Source organism: Lepus europaeus, chromosome 4, assembly GCF_033115175.1.
Source record: "Lepus europaeus isolate LE1 chromosome 4, mLepTim1.pri, whole genome shotgun sequence".
Taxonomy (NCBI): domain Eukaryota; kingdom Metazoa; phylum Chordata; class Mammalia; order Lagomorpha; family Leporidae; genus Lepus; species Lepus europaeus.
In genome coordinates this window covers 144,928,165-144,944,835 of record NC_084830.1, presented here as the reverse complement: position 1 = coordinate 144,944,835, position 16,671 = coordinate 144,928,165, and the positions used below count along the sequence as shown (strand labels likewise).

The following is a 16,671-nucleotide window of genomic DNA, read 5'->3' as shown; positions in this document are numbered from 1 at the left end:
TGCACCAGGACTCCTGAGCCATGAAGGACTCCCCCCCACCCACCCGGGCTCTGTCCACCCCACAGTGGAGTATCTCTGCATTCGATTTCTTTACACTGAATCCCAAACCTTCCCCGACCGCCCACCTTCTAGCCACGTAGCTTTGACGCCCCAAGAACCCTCTTTCTAACCCTGCCAATGTCTCTGCGTTTTTAGCCTCTCTCAGCTCCCGCTGTCCCCCTAGGCTGGCACAGGACGGTTTCTCCCTCTTACCTAAAACTCCCGCAACCTCTCACGCCTGATCCACGTCCCACCTCTTTCAAGAACCCTCCCAGCCCAACAGGGACCTTGTGTTAACCACCTGCCACTGACTTTTTAATTCCACTTCATTCCCATACACCCTCCAGGCTTTCTGATTAAATCACACAAGTCCTGAGGGCCACGAACTCCTCTCCCTCCCGGAAGTCACAGCCCGGTCCCAAAGTAGATGCCAGTACTCAGTATTACACTTCACCCAGCCACAGGGTTGGCGTAATTTTGTTACACTATACGCAGACACGTACACTTTGCACCACTATGAAACGACAGAATGCAGGCAATAAGAGGATATCTGTTTTTCTATTAAATGTCTCACTAAGAAACGTTCCTTCCCGCAACTTTTATTCCATAGCAATTTTCCTTTTGACTCACTAAGGCAAAAGAAGCAAACCTTTAGAAACTTTATCTCTCTCAATGCAATTTTGTTGACAGACTTTTCCGGCTTCTCGTAGAATATCTTAATGGCCACGATCTGCCCAGTGTTCTTATGTTTACATTTCATGACCGTTCCGTAACTTCCCTCTCCCACTTTGCCAAGGGTTTCATACATCTCCATCCTCAAGCCTGGCGGCTACTTCTTCAGAGGAAGAAAGAAAGAAAACGGAAAATGTTAAAGACTCTGGGCACCGCATTCGCGCAGTAACCCACACTTCCCAGCAGGGGCCCCGTGGCCTCACAGGCACCGAGCCGGCCGGAGGACACCTCGGTCACTGCCGCCCACCGGACACTCCCTCGCCACGCGTCACCGTCCCGCAGGCCTGGGGTCCCACACTTCCTGGCACAGGCTCCAGTCCAGAGGGTGCGCACCCCCGCAGTCGCCCACACGCGCGTCTCGGGCCCCGCGTCCCAGCACAGCCTCGTTCCCGCCCGCTCCTCAAACCCGACGTCTTAGAATCCCGGACCGGCGTCGCGCCCCTCGTCCCGCGGTCGACTTCGTCCGGGCAACCGCCACCGCCTCAGCCCATTCTGTGGCTCCGCGCAGCCCCGGGCAGGCAACGGGACCCCGACTCTACTTAGCCCGCTATCCCGGCAGGCCGGGAGCCGCTCGCTACCATGGCAACGTTGGGGTGGGGGAAGGGCGCTCGGGCGCTAGTGCGCAAGACCGGAACGTAGGCGGGGTCCCGACCCGGAAGGGAAAGCGAAAAGCGGAAACGCGCTGTGGGTGGGCGTTAAGTCGAAGTTTGCTTGGGGTGGGGCGCGGGCGTACACGTTGCCGCCGCGTTTTCGTCGGTTTTGAGGGGAAGGGTCTCTTGCCTGCACGGTGAAGGGCTGCAAGTGCTCGGGGCGCAGTGGTGTCCGCCCTGCGCCGCGGGTGCACCCTTGTCGTACAACACCAGCTTGTTAAGGAGCCTAGAAAGGTGGCTTTCGTCGTTCCACAGCTTGGAAATTGGAGCGTCCAAGAAAGGCCCAGTGACGGAGCTCGACCCCTGCAGTCCACGTTAATCCCTAAAACGGGGACAAGATGGCTCTTAAGAACCGTTTTTGAACACTTAATATGCCTTCTGAGTTCTTCCAACACCCACTGATCCTTTTCAAAAACTACAGCCAAAACCCTAAAACGCCCGCTTTAGGAAACCAGATAACTGAAAAACGTGGTTCCACATATGGTGTGATTATAAAGGACCCGGGCGGGGGTAGGGGGTGAGGCCGGTGATTAATTGCTTCTGCAGGGGTGACAGCCCCTAATGAATAACAAGGAGATCACTAGAGCCCAGTGCCCGCAGAGTGCCGTCTTTATTTGGGGCTTGCTTTTTCTGCAAAATGCAGTGGACGTAAAAGGCCAAAATGAGCCGTGCTTCTCAGCTATGAGGAGGGACATTATCCAGTAAATTCTAATCCAGTAGGACCCACTCCAAGATGCACATTAAAATAACTAAAAAGCTCCCCACCATCTCAATTCAATTGGGATGGGATAAAGAAATTGGTATCTGGACAGGTTTCCAAGTATTTCCACACCGTCACTAGGGTTTATGTTGAGAGCTAGAAACGAAGGCGTAACCATGGTTCTCTTTTACCACCTCAGATACACAGAATTGTCTTTCCTTTTGAAAACTGTTCAGCCATACTATCAAATACCTTATAAATAAGAATGTCATAGTAAATCTTTCTTACGTTGGGCCCACACGTGCTGTAACCGTGTGTAGCAAATGGTTGACTATTTGCAAGGGACAAACCACAATGCAGATTATCCCCACCCTCAGTGAGCTCACTGTCTAGCTACAAAGGTGTCAGTAATGACAGCTGTAAGACTTCTTAGGGCAAACCTTAAGGTGCATTGGACGGGGCCACACTCAGGACACCCCCATCCCACAGTGGAGAACCCATTCAAGCCCGGGCTGCTCTGCTTCCCACCCAGCTCCCTCCATCACGTCCTGAAAGGCAGCCGATGATGCCCCCGGGGGCTGGGGGATGGGAGAGGAGATGGAGTCCTGGCCTCCTGGCTGCCCCGGCACAGCCCTGCTGGTGCAGGCATTTGCAGGAATCAGTCAGTGGGTGGAAGATCCACCTCCCTCTTCCTCTCTTTCTCTCTGCCTATTCTTTTTACAGATAGATTATGGCAGGCTTGGTGTCCAGGACAGCCAGCAACTTCTGGTAATAAACTGCTCTAAAGCCTCATGAAGCTCGTTTTATATTTGTCAAGCATATTATTTCATTTTGGAAATTCATAAAGTGTCTATTACCAAAACAGTTATAAATTGCTAGATAAGTGGCCGGCGTCGGCTCACTAGGCTAATCCTCCGCCTGCGGCACTGGCACCCTGGGTTCTAGTCCTGGTCAGGGCGCCGGTTCTCTCCCGGTTGCCCCTCTTCCAGGCCAGCTCTCTGCTATGGCCCGGGAAGGCAGTGGAGGATGGCCCAAGTGCTTGGGCCCTGCCCCCACATGGGAGACCAAGAGGAAGCGTCCAGCTCCTGGCTTCTGATCAGCACAGTGCACCGGCCATAGCAGCCATTTGGGGGGTAAAACAAAGGAAGGAAGACCTTTCTCTCTGTCTCTCTCACTGTCTAACTCTGCCTGTCAAAAAAATTAAATAAATAAATAAAAATTGCTAGATAATTGACAGGGATTTTTTTTTTGACAGAGAGAGCTAGACAATGAGAGAGAGAGAGAGAGAGAGAGAGAGAGAGAGCACTTGGGCCATCCTCCACTGCCCTCCCGGGCCACAGCAGAGAGCTGGACTGGAAGACGGGCAGCCGGGACTAGAACCCAGAGTGACAGGGATTTTTAAGAGTTTCTCTTTAGCATTTCACTGCGTGTAACTACGCTTATGCCTTCCTCTTTGGCTATAGAGAGGATTAAGGTTGCAGTGGCAGGAAAGCGAAATAAAATAATACTGAAGAATCCCACGGTGAGCACACACCATGACCTAAGGCCTGGCTACCTTGATCACAAGGCCGCTACTAAAACCAAAAGCTAGAAACCAGGGCTTGAAAAAAGGTTGTGATCAGGAAAATGGGAAAGTTAACCCTTTCTGGTTCAATGGGACTGCGGGCAATTTCTGTGCGAAATTAGGTGGTTCTCATCCTACCCTCCTTTTCCTTGTAGAACTGAATTCCTCCATAGGGAAGGGCTCAGAGCCCTCCTGACCAACAAAACCTCAGGACAGAAACGGAGGCTACAGAGAGGGGGAATTTAGCGACTGAAGGGGATGCTCAGGGTCCCCATAGTCCACACCTGTGAGCAGCGGGGCGGGGGAGGGGGAGGCACGTCCGCTGCTTGCGAACGCAGAGAAATCTAAAATGAGTTATCTGGGGCTAGCTGTATAGCTCCCACGTGCCTCCACGACGCCTTCCTCCAGATCTGAATTCTTTTGTAGATTTCGTTGACAACCAACCACTCTCTGCTCTCGTGGGTGCCAAAGAGCAGACAAATCTGTCGTTATCTTAGAATGAACCCAGACCCATTAACAACTCATTTCCATGGGGCCTCTTTAACTCTTCTGTCTCCACCTAGAATTCCAACCTTGGGAACCCCACTACTAGGCGGGAACAGACATCCGGCAGCCGTGGGGGAAACATTTCGGGGGCTTTTACTTTGTGTTGCGCTCCCTAGAAGGTGACAGCCCTTTCGATTTTCCCTCCTGCCCCACGGAGCAAAGTTGATAAGCCAATGAGGGATAAAAATGAAGTCCTGAGTTACTTCTGGTTCCGTTTTTTAAACTCCGGAATCAAAACAACCTATCGGTTCCAGCACGACCCCGGCGGTACGGTCCCTGTATCTGGGACAGACACGGGGAACAACTGATGAAGACGTATCCCGCCCTCCGCTTCCCAGACCCGGCCCAGCAGGTCCAGGGGACGCGCTCACGTGACCCGTTCTAAAGCGTCACAGGGACACGTGGTTCTAGATACTTCGTCCCCTCCCCCTCAGGGGTGGATTGTTGACAACGCCGACGGCGGCCACGTGACCTTACGTCATCCCTCCTCCTTTCCCCGAAATCTCTGGCCCCGGATGCTGTCCCTCTTTCCCCACCCCGCCGAACTTAAATTCGTGACGCGGGGGGGGAAGACAAAGTAGTATTTCCGTTTCGGTGTCGCTTAACCCACCACCTCTGCTCTGAGCACGGGGAACACTAATTTGTGGACCCGTAACGGAAGGCGGAATGGGAGCGATCGCGGCCGGCGGGCTGCGGGAAGCGGCGCCGGGCCGCTCCTCCGCCCGGCTCCCCCTGCTGCCGTGGTAGCGGCGGAGGGCGGAGGGATCTGGAGGCGGCGGAGGGAGACGTCATTGCGGGGTTGTTTGTGCAGTCTCGGCGGCGGCGGTGACCCACAGTGATTCGGCCGCCGCGCCGGGGGGTGGGGGGGCTGCGCGGGACTCTTTTTCTTTCAGATTGACCGCGGGGCAGCTGGGGAGCATGTCGACCCCGGCGCGGAGGAGGCTCATGCGGGATTTCAAGCGGTAAGGGTCTCCTCCTGCCCCCGATGGCGGCTCCTTGCTGAAGCAGTGGGGCTGCAGGGCGGGGATCGCGGACACCGTCCCCTGTTGCCTGTACAGGCGCCGGCCGTGGGCCCGGCGGGACCTACGGAAGCCCGGCGCTGGCCTGGCCAACCTCTCTGAGGACTCAGAAATCCCGCTACGATCCCTCCCATCCCCCGAAAGTGGAAAGGAGGCGATCGGCCGGCCTGGGGCGCCCGCACCTCGCGGCGCCCCCTCTCTCCGGCCCAGAAGCCGGCTCCTGACGGAGCTTGCTGCTCGCCCGCTGCAGCGGTCAGCTTTGTTCCGCGGCTCGGGGTCGGGGCCCGGAGCCCCCTCCCCCGTTCCTCTGCGCCCCGCGGGGCGGGTGGGGTGTGCCGCGCGAGGGCCGGAGGTGGTTACCCCATCCCCGAAACCCGACTCTGCCCCCGCCGCCTGCCAGGACCGGGGAGCTGGCGTCGGGGCCGCGCTCGGGCCGCTGAGCGCAGCCCTATCTATAGCCCGCCGGCCTGGCGCGCGTCCGAGCGCCGCGGGCCGCCCTTTGTGACCGAGGTGCGGGGTGCGGGGAGGAAACTGCCCCTCTGCTGGTTGGTTTGATTGCCTCGTACGGGCTACTCGGAGCTGAGAGGGACAGTGAGGGGGAACTTAGCAGAGGTTTTTTGGGGGTAGACTTGCCTTAATGGGGACTGAATATGCGGTATCAAAACTTGGGTTTGCCGCTCCAGAAGGAACCTCTCGACTTGGCCATTGTAAAGGCTTATGTAAGGCATCTGGGAGCCATCGTGCGCGCTCTGGCCACCGTGTTAGTTCGCTCGTGGCTTCTCGAGCGATTTACAAGTAGGTGTCCAGCTCCTCGGGCTTCCGGTCGGGAGGCCTGGTTTGCCCGATGTTGACTGAAAACCGTGTTTACGTGGCTCACTGCAAAGCACTGTGTGCAAATAAGTGCCTCTGTGTTTGTGCCTTAGTGTAGTGGTTTTAATGTGGGGACAGTCTGGAACAGACCTCTGGTGTAGAAATCTTACCTCCAAACCCTAGAATCAGGAAAACTGCCTTCGTTCCCGCGACCGAAATTCAAGTGGTGAGAGTGGCAGCCGATGCCATTGTTCCCCAGTTCCTGCGCGAGTGTTTGAACACATGGCAGCCCGGTGCTTCTCCAGGGGTCTTCAGAGGAGGAGGGTTTGGTCTTGCCGGCTCCTGAGCGCACGCCTGTAGAAGCAGCCTGCGGGGCAACCCAGTGGAAGCTGCGGCTCGCTCCGCTGCCCAGCGAAGCACCGGAGATGCAGAAACCCAGTCCCTGAGGAACCTGAACCCAAGTGCTCTCGGCCCTCACTGCCTGCGCTGAGGTTTGCCCTGCAAAGCCCCTTTTTTGCAACCATGTTGCACAAGCAGCTGTAGTTTGGATTCGCACAGTCTGCCCGTTTGGAGCAGCAAAATCAATGGTTCTGGTGAAATATTTTTTGCCCTTGAGGTTTTACAGCTGTGGGGCAAGAAGGCAGCCTGTGTACGTTTGTTTTTGAAGAGATGTTTTACTCTTGTAGTAGCTCGAGAGGGATGGCTCCCAGATCGGAGAGGTATTTATGAGTGCGTTCGAATATCCCTGGTGATGTATTTAAGTCATGTGAGTCACTGCAGCGCGGTGCAACAACAAGGAAATGGGTATGGTTTCTGGTTCAGCATAGCTGGTACAGAGTCCCTAAGTGTTCTTTCTGGCCTCCTTCGTGGCTCTGCTGCTCACTTTTAAACCGACCACTCTGGATTTCCAGACTGCAGGAGGACCCGCCTGTGGGTGTCAGCGGCGCACCGTCGGAAAACAACATCATGCAGTGGAATGCGGTTATATTTGGGTGAGTTGAAAGATTTCAATTAAGAAAAACTTGAACGTTTTGGTAGTCATACCAAGCTTATTTGCTCTTTGGTGGTGTTACACATATGGTTTAATACTCAATTTTTTACTTGTTAATATAGTAGTTGACGCCGGCGCCGCGGCTCACTTGGCCTGCGGCGCCGGCACACCGGGTTCTAGACCCGGTCGGGGCGCCGGATTCTTTCCTGGTTGCTCCTCTTCCAGGCCAGCTCTCTGCTTTGGCCCGGGAAGGCAGTAGAGGATGGTCCAAGTCCTTGGGCCCTGCACCCGCATGGGAGACCAGGAGAAGCACCTGGCTCCTGGCTTCGGATCAGCGCGATGCGCCAACCGCAGCGGCCATTGGAGGGTGAACCAACGGCAAAGGAAGACCTTTCTCTCTCTCTCTCTCACTGTCCACTCTGCCTGTCCCCCCCAAAAAAATATATATATAATATATTATATTATATTATATTATATTATATTATATTATATTATATATATATATATAGTAGTTGAAACCTAATGGGATAACAAAGGGAAAAGGAGAAATTTTTTCGCAGCAAGCTGTGTATGCCAGTGTTTATGTTCTCTCGTTCTGTTGGAACTGTAAAAAGTCTTGGTACCAAGAATATTGAGAGCTTTGTGACACGACTTGCAGTGAGAATGTTTCACATCCCAGTGTGAGATGCCTGGAGCCCTGGGAGACGCAGCCTTCGATGGAATACCGAGGCTCTTGGGTGTGACCTTTTCTGTGCGGCTGGTTCTCCTGGACTTGCTCTCTTTTCTTTCATTCTTCTTAAGCTAGCATTTTGCACTAATTGAATATCTGAAATAGTTTCATAAACAACTTGGAGTTGTCAGACTCAATTGTGAGTCTACATAAAATGACCAGTAGAGAAGCAGCAAAAGTCACCTGTGCACAGTAAAATGGTTCTGTCACATTCAGGCTGTTCCCTTGCTGGAGGTCCTGGCTGTGCCGTGCAGGCAGTAATTGCATTTCCCACTGCTGCTAGGAAACCTGAGACTGGGGTGTGGAGGCCAGGAGATGATGTGCACGAGCATCCCCTGTGCTGAGCGCAAGCTGTTTGGGAAGCAGGGTGGTCTGGGGTTTCAGTACACCAGAGAGTATTGACTTCCATCATGCTCTGCAAAGAGAAAAGGCGATTTTTTTCTCTTGGGAGAACACATATCATTTATAATCTGAATTCTTTTTGTGCTGAAATTATGGGCAAGTTGTTTTGGTTTGTTGTGTAAAACCACCCTAGCAGAAAAACTTAGAAAATCAAAGTTACTCTCTTGCCTGCTTTTGAGAAAGTCCAGGCCTGACTGGTACTGCACTACGTTCTCTTAAAAACTCCGTAAATCGTCAGAATGAGGGCCTTTCTCTCTTGTTGGAGTTGATCCTTTCCATTCTTGAAGATCAGAAAAAGAATGAAAACCTTCTTTTAATTAGAAATCTTCTTGTTTTCAGACCAGAAGGGACACCCTTTGAAGATGGTAAGTCATTCTTACTGTTTTTTTTTTTTTTTTTGAGTGTTAAATGGGCTCTTTTAAGTAGAGAAGTGGAATGCCAGTGTACGTACTTGAATCACTTTTGTGTTGGTAGTAGGCCAAGTGAAAATAAAGTTTCCAAGGATTAACAGTTTGTGGGGGACTTTTTGCCCCATATCGGCTTGGTCACACTCACTGACAGTTCCCCGTGTTATCTGTGATATTTTGCTCTAAGCTAAGATGGCAGGGTCTGTGTTGAGTGTATCCTGCAGTCACATAGTAGCTTCACATACTACTATCATTTAAAACCCATGAGCAGTTAGCATTTTGCATCCTCTGCATCTCATGTTGGGTATTGTCACCACAAGCCAGGAACATGGGAAACTGCTTCTAACATGGATTTGTAATTGTGCTTACCAAATTGACTTTAACTACATACTTGATTTTTACTACTTACTGGCATGAATTTTTTTTAAAAAAAAATTGTTAAACAGTTTTGTTACAATGATCCAGATGACTTTGGAATTAAGCCTTGAAGGCTTTATGTACAAGAATGAAACTGCTGCCCTGTTTGCAAGGGCTAACCTGAATGCCCAGTAGGGGAAGTGGTTAAGCAACTTCCCATGTGTCTGGACTCCAGAATGTCCCTTGCCTGTTAAACGTTAGTGGATCTGGACATAGGTTTTAGTAAAATATGTTGTAGCATCACACTTTTACTAAGAACACATGCACTTGGCGTGTTGAAGGGATGGGTACACACACGTGCGCACACACACACAGTGACCAGTGATTTACTCTAGTGTGTGTAGGGAGTTGAGGCAGGTACATGAGGATCTCCCCTTTTGTTCTCTGTATCAGAGATGATCAAGTGAGAACTCCTAGGCTATCTGTGCAATCAAACCTGTCTTCATACTGAAGATAGCATGGATGGTACAAAAGCAGTAGTGGCTGAAACTTCATTGTAGCATCTTCACAGATTAAGACAGGGGCACCAACCTGTACCAGCACCCACAGTTTTCTCTACGTTTTAGAAGATGATAGTTCTACTTAAAGATGCCTTGCTAGAACAGTAGATGCTACTGGTGGTGCTGGGTCCTGACCCTTGTGTGGGGGAAGTGAGAGTGGGTCCCTGCTGCTGCATTGCAGCTTTTGTCACTTGAAAGAATGGCAGACAAACCCGTTATTCAGGTTTGAGCTTATGCCAGGTGGTGTTCAGAGGTGAGCTCAGTGGGCTCTTAGGAAAGCAACAGAAGGTATTTGTTTCTGATAATGAAATGATGGCTTCCCAACACTTAAAAAGACTTTTCTGATGAGCTTACCGGGTGATGTTGACTGACAGTCTGTAAAGGGGGAACGGCATCATTGGGAAGGTCTGTAAACCCTGGCTGAACTCATACTTTCCCAACATCCAGTGCATAACGTTACATGATGAAAGATGTGTGGAGTGTGCAGCAGATTTCAGTGTAACCGAGGGCAAAGAGTTTACTAATGGTGGTTTCAGATTCTGTTTTGCAACAAACCTTTAAAAATTAAAAGCTACTGTTTCCTCTTTGATGTAATACCCAAATAAGGAATGCCTACAATTATTTGCATAGGCTGTGAAAACAGTCCTTTCTTCAATTATATATTTGTGTGAGGCCAGACTTTCTTCATATGCTGTACTTTAACCAAAACAGCATATTGTAGCAGATTGTGTGCAAAAGCAGATAAGAGAATGCAGCTGCCTTCTATTAAGCCAGTCATTAGCGTTACAAAAATGTAGAACAGTGCTACACTTCTCCCTGAATTTGAAGGGGTAGTCCACATGTTTGATTAAATATGTCCCTGGATTAATGTGTAATGCATTCAGTGACTTTTTAGTGTATCAGTAAATATTTTCGAAATTTTCTGAGTTACTGGTTTCTACTCCAGCAAAAATGAGTCTCAGTAGTTATCAGCAGTCCTGCTGGAAGCAGCCTGCAGTGGTTCACAGAGCCATTTGTTCACATTCAGGAGTTGTTGCAAACTGGTTATTAAAGAGCCATTATTTTAAAATTAAATTATATAAAAAGGATGTTTAGAAAACAAAGTAATAATTACTCAGACTTCATCCTTGTCTTAGCCACACTGCACTATTTCTGTTGCTCTTGTGGCGACTCCTGTCTTGTCTCTTTGTGGAAAAGCCATACGTTGGAGTGGCATTGCATGCATCCCTTCCCCGTTTCCTGTTCAGTGAATTCTCGTGGGAAGCTTGGCAGTGGTGAGCCTCCACATTTAAAGTGATCCTGAGACCAGAAAACTTGAAAAACTGCTGCTCCGTGTTTGTTTGCTTATAATTAAAATGTTAACTTTGAAAATAAAAGTGAGTATAATTGGGCATGAGACTAACTTCATCACCTGTGTAGAAGTCACCTTCTGTGTGCATGTGTCCTTGCCCCTCTGAATTCCTGTGTCCAAACCACACCCCTCAATCTGAAGAGGTAAGAGAGAGACCAGATGCCAAAAGTGTGACCAGTGAGGATAAGGCTTTTACTGAATATGAGCCTCTAGGTTTTGTAGACTGAAGCCAGAAGCTTAGAATTGAGACTAAGAAAGATGCTGCCTTTTTAACTGCTTCCATGAAATGAAGGAGCCCCTGGGCCAGAATGGTGAAAGCTGTGCTGATGTTGTGTGAGGGATGACTTCCTGCTTCCTGATGGGGTCCATGAGCTTGCGGGCGACTAGAGAACCTCGCTTCTGCAAAATAAGAGCTCTAGGAGAAGTTAGAAATGCAAACACAGAACCCTTCAGAGTGGCTGTTTCTTGGAAATGGGAGTGAAGAGTCCTTAACTTCTAGGTACACTCTGAACAGGTGGACTTTGTTACAAATGCATATTTTTTTACTTGCTAACCATTAAGTACTGGTTTAGACTGGCCAGAATGTACCATGTTAGCCTGTAGCCAACAGTGGGCAATTAAACCGAAGCTTAATGATTTTTGGCATATTTAAATGTAGGGATTTATAAAGGGGTAGAGCTGACCGGTGACATTGACACCTGCCTCCAGTCAGGGTCCTTGGCCATGTGGTAGTCAGCCCCTCTTGAAGATCCTGTGGCATATTTTGGGAGGTAGGGAGATCTCTCCTTTCAAAGCTGTAATAAACAGTACTTCTTCCAGTGTGCATTTTAAATCTTTGTAGCAAAGGCCCATTTGCCTCGCTAAAATAAGACAGTTAAAACTCCCACCAGTGTCCATGAAAGTATGTGTTTTCAAAGTGCTTGCCATTGCTACTTGTTAACAGTCTAAAGTAAATAGAAATATATTTAGTATGTTTTTGTGCTAAACCAGAGTTAACATACTTTTATGTGGTTACACAAAAACCAGTGTGGAGTTGAGAAGTAACTGAAGGGATTAGGAAGTTGTGATTGTCTTTACTATAATTATCTTGGTTTGTTTTCTGTCTAGGTACTTTTAAACTAGTGATAGAATTTTCTGAAGAATATCCAAATAAGCCGCCAACTGTTAGGTTTTTATCCAAAATGTTTCATCCCAATGGTGAGTAGCAGTTTATTTGTGGGGGCAGGGGACAGAGTTGTTTCCTGTTAGGTCCTGCCCCTTTCCTCTCCCTTGGAGAGCCCTCTTGCAGATAGCACCTCCCTGTCCATGGCAGCCATGTTTACCACTTGGGGCACCCACCTACTGTATCCTAGTGGTCTGAGTTCTGGCTTCTTGTTCATACACACCCTGAGAGGCAGCAGATGATGGTTCAAGTACTCGGGTTCTTGCCACGCGCATGGGAGCTCCCAGCTATAGCCTGGCCCATCTCTGGCTGTTGGGGGCAATTTTGGAATGAATCAGTAGATGAAAGCTTTCTGCTTTTCAAATAAAATGAAAATAAATACAAATTTAAAAAGTAAATAAATCCTTCCCCTTGCACCCCCACACACATACACACAAAACAGCTCCAGATTTGATATAAAGTTGCCTTGTTTGGGTAGCTTCTGAATTAGGGATAATTAACATTCATTTGTGGAAATGTGAAAAGATTTATCACCTAAAGTGTAACTTTGAAAATGCAGAGTTTGGGGCCATGATTGTGGCACTGTGGGTCAAGCTGCTGCCTGTGATAATGGCATCCCCTGTTGAATGCTGGTTTGAATCTCAGCTGCTCCAGCCCTGTGTCCTGGTGATGCATCTCAGAAGGGAACAGCTAACGGCTCCAGTTCTTGTGCCCCTGCCACCATGTCCGATACCTGGAGGGAGTTCCTTGCTCTGGCCTGGCGCAGCCCCAGCCATTGTGGCCATTTTGGGAGTGAACCAGCAAATGCAAGGTCCTCTTTTCCCCATCTGCCCTTCCCCCCTCTGTCACTCTGCCTTTCAGATAAATTTTTTTAAAATGCAATTTTTGTTTCAACAAAATTGGGATCAGTATATGAAGCTTAAGTGTATCTTTAAAGTTCCGTAAAGTGTTCTTCATTTATTTGAAAGGCACAGTGGGAGAGCATGCAAGAGTCCTGCTGTGATCTCCCCTAAGTGTTAGATATGCGCGGTTAAGGTAACCAGTACTCTTGTTGTCTTCACAGTGTATGCTGATGGTAGCATATGTTTAGATATCCTTCAGAATAGATGGAGTCCAACATATGATGTATCTTCTATCTTAACATCAATTCAGGTAAGGCTGTGCATCAGAATTTTTTTGATATTTTCTGAGATAGGACACATCCTCAAAGAGTGGTGTGAAGACCAGGGGAGCAGACTGTTTTCCCAGTACCCAGCTGCCCCATGGCAGGGCTCAGATGAGAGCTAACTGATCAGTGTGGGGGCCTCCCTCCCTTTCCTTACCACATATGTAAGTTGTTTTCTCACTGATCACTTAAAACTCGTGTCTCTGAGTGTGGAGAAATAAAGATGGTGGCTTGCGAACCACGGGGTCCCCAAGCCACTGTCAGCTGCAGAGGAGCGCGGAGGTGCGGTCCCACCTGAAGGGGATGATTTGCCCGATCTTCCGGAGCTGCCCTGGGATGATGGTTCTGGAGGGCAGGAGGGAGGGGTATGTGAGCCTCGAAACTGAGAGGAGCAGAACTCACCTTCTGCTTTGTGACCCTTTGTTTTGTTTTTGTTTTGTTTTGTTTTTTTGCCAGGCAGAGGGGATAGTGAGAGAGAGAGAGACAGAGAGAAAGGTCTTCCTTTTTGCCATTGGTTCACCCTCCAATGGCCACCGCGGCCGGCACATCTTGCTGATCAGAAGCCAGGAGCCGGGTGCTTCTCCTGGTCTCCCATGCGGGTGCAGGGCCCAAGGACTTGGGCCATCCTCCACTGCCTTCCCTGGCCATAGCAGAGAGCTGGCCTGGAAGAGGGGCAACCGGGATAGAATCCGGTGCCCCGACCGGGACTAGAACCTGGTGTGCCGGCGCCGCAAGGCGGAGGATTAGCCTGTTAAGCTAGGGTGCCGGCCGCTTTGTGACCCTTTGTGAAGGTTTTTCTGTAACACCTCTTTAACTCCAGCCATCATTTTGTGTTACTCTCAGCCTTCCTGTTACATTCCCTCATGACTACATGTCTGTATTTTGTTGATTAAACAAGGTTCACTCCCAACCCCGGCTTACTCAGACATTTGGAAAGTAACTATGATAATAGTTTACCCTGGGAAAATGTTGATTATCAAGGTTTGTCAGTGTTCTGTTGTAACCAAATGAAGCTGTTTGTCGTCTTGTTAATGGCAAGTCTCCGTATACTAAAGAATATTGTTCTTTTCCGACTTCATTGGGATTACAGGTCTTCAGGGTGTTGAGGACTATTTCTTTTAGAAGCTTAAGTTCTCTAGCAACAAGAAATGCCTCACTATACTATTTATCGAGCCATTTCTGAAAGTATTTAGAGCTAAAAAGGCATGGTAATCTCTGCAGTAATTCTTGTTGGAGTGTTTTTTCTGTTCTTCCTGTCTGACCCAGTAGTACAAGGAGTCACTGTGCCAATCTGTGTTTTCTTTCCTCTTTCCTTCTAGTCTCTGCTGGATGAACCGAATCCAAACAGTCCAGCCAATAGCCAGGCAGCACAGCTTTATCAGGAAAACAAACGGGAATATGAGAAAAGAGTGTCGGCCATTGTTGAGCAAAGCTGGAATGATTCCTAATAGACACCGGGCTGTCGATCCTTTCCATCATTGTTGTGTATAATTTACCTCTCAGTAGAAAGGCTAACCAATTTTAAGTGCCACAAGTTTTAAGGATTCTGCAGAAAAACAAGAAAAAAGTCCTTCAGTTTAGAACCTACAAAAGCTTGTGTATCTTGATTAATGTACTTTTTATTGCATGGTGTGAACTAAGTTATTGCTGCATAAATTTGTAATATATCCTGTTTGTATTTTTTTCCAAGTGTATAATGTTGGTGTGGAGTTTTCATGACAGAATATACACATTTTGTAAATCTGTACTTTTTTCAAATATTGAATGCCTTATTTTTGAATTCTTTAGATTTTTAAATTGGAGAAAAGCACTTAAAAGTTTTTTATATATGAATATTACATGTAAAGCTGTTAAAATACATAACTTCAGTGCAAGACACTTTGTCACTTATTTCCTTATCTGTATAGGAGGGGTTAATAACTAGCTGTCCATCAATTGATAGTTTTATTTCCAATTTCAGAAGAACATAGTTACCTTTATCAAGAAAGTCTTCAAACTTGACTCTGAATACAAGTTATAATCTCCAGCTGTATTTGGAATGTACCGTATTACTTTGAACTGAGCAGTCATAGACATAACTGGTCTGATTCTGCCCAGCTCTGTTGAGGCACTTTCCTCATGTAGTACTTGCTCTTGCTCTGTAGCTTCTGCCATTCTACAGTTGGCACCTGTGCCATCCACAGAGCATCGCTGCAGACAGTCACCAGAAATTCCTGCACCCACTCCAGTGTTGGTAGTTGGCCGATTACACTGGTTTGAGCAAGGCAGATGACTTTGCAGCATTATTGGTGTAATTTACATGTTTGAAGACTACCTTTTAATGCAATTGCCTGTCTTTTTATTCTGGGACAATGTGTTAACATCAGGGCTCACTGAACTGCTTTCTCTTGTGGGGATGTTTTATCTCCTAAGTTGTGTAACGGTTGCCCTACATCTTAGTTTACTGGATAAAGTTAAAACACAGTATTGTGGGAAGCTAACACAGAGTTATCCTGCGCCTTCAGATAGTACAGAAAATGGAAAATCTATAAGTAAATCTGTTGAAACACCTGTGTAGTCTATCTCCTAGTGGAAACAGCTGTTTCAGTAACCCCAGGAATTTACTGCCATATCCATCCTAGCCCACGAGAAGTCCTCTGTTGGAACAGTGGGTCTGGCCCACCTACAGCTTCTATCCATGAAGCAGAGTTAACTGGGATGCCCAAGTTCACCTTCAAAAAGTTCCTTGGCAAGCAGGGGGTGGGTGTGTGATCCCAGCATCCCCTCCAGTGACTCCTGGATTAAATACTCAGCTCTCAGGGTCTCGCCTTGCATTCATTAAATGCTGTTTGGACTCTGCTTCAGCACCACCCTTTTTACCACTGTTTTCTCTCCAAAGCTAGAACGTGTCGGTTCTGAGAATTGCAGGGGAAGTGTAGCTTCCTTTGTGGGGAGGTCAGTGAGCTTTATTAACTCCCGTATTCACACTCAAAACTGGATCTGAGCCCACATGTGGAGACAATCCCTGGGAAGGTCCCCTCTCTTGGAACTAATTATGGTTGGTTTGTTTTCAGCCTTACAACCTTTTTTTTCTTTTTAAATGTTTATTTATTTGAAAGGTAGAATTAGAGATTGATCGATCTTCCATCCACTGGTTCACTCTCCAAATAGCCAGAGCTGTGCTAATCAGAAGCCAGGAGCTTCTTCTAAGACTCCCACACAGGTGCAGGGGCCCAAGGACTTGGGCCATCTTCTGCTTTCTCAGGCCATAGCAGAGAGCTAGATGGGAAGTGGAGCAGCCAGGACTTGACCTAGCACCCATATGTGATGCTGGTGCTGCAGGCTAGGGCTTTAACCTGCTGTGACACATCACCGTCCCCTTAAGATTTATTTTATTATTTGAGAGACAGAGTGAGAGGTCTTCCATTCGCTGATTCACTCCCCAAATGGCAGCAACAACTGGAGCTGGGCTGATCCAAAGCCAGAAGCCTGGAGCAGCTTCTGGGC

The 16,671-nt window shown here is 48.5% G+C and overlaps 2 protein-coding genes across 15 annotated transcripts in view; one reads left to right on the top strand and one right to left on the bottom strand.

Moving 5' to 3' along the window:
- The window catches only part of CDKL3 (cyclin dependent kinase like 3), a 113,188-nt gene extending 111,841 nt beyond the window's left edge, over positions 1-1,347 (bottom strand). For all 14 annotated transcript variants that reach the window (XM_062189144.1, XM_062189141.1, XM_062189147.1 and 11 more), the window contains exons 1-2: positions 1,200-1,347; positions 689-874 (exon numbers count right to left, since the gene is read on the bottom strand). In XM_062189144.1, coding sequence (XP_062045128.1) covers positions 689-853 — 165 coding nt within the window. In that variant the 5' untranslated portion in view covers positions 854-874; positions 1,200-1,347. The remainder of the gene's footprint in view (positions 1-688; positions 875-1,199) is intronic.
- A 3,703-nt stretch (positions 1,348-5,050) lies between these two features.
- On the top strand, positions 5,051-15,061 carry UBE2B (ubiquitin conjugating enzyme E2 B). Its single transcript, XM_062189140.1, has 6 exons — positions 5,051-5,193; positions 6,972-7,052; positions 8,523-8,548; positions 11,966-12,055; positions 13,084-13,172; positions 14,505-15,061. Exons 1-6 carry the CDS (start codon positions 5,150-5,152, stop codon positions 14,631-14,633), a joined length of 459 nt encoding a protein of 152 aa, XP_062045124.1. The 5' UTR covers positions 5,051-5,149; the 3' UTR covers positions 14,634-15,061.
- Positions 15,062-16,671: the final 1,610 nt, after the last annotated feature.

Coding starts and splice junctions, on each gene's coding strand:
- UBE2B (XM_062189140.1), top strand. CDS start 5,150: ATGTCGACCCCGGCGCGGAGGAGGCTCATGCGGGATTTCAAGCG. Junction 7,053..8,522: donor TGGAATGCGGTTATATTTGG/GTGAGTTGAAAG, acceptor TCTTGTTTTCAG/ACCAGAAGGGACACCCTTTG. Junction 8,549..11,965: donor AGGGACACCCTTTGAAGATG/GTAAGTCATTCT, acceptor TTTTCTGTCTAG/GTACTTTTAAACTAGTGATA.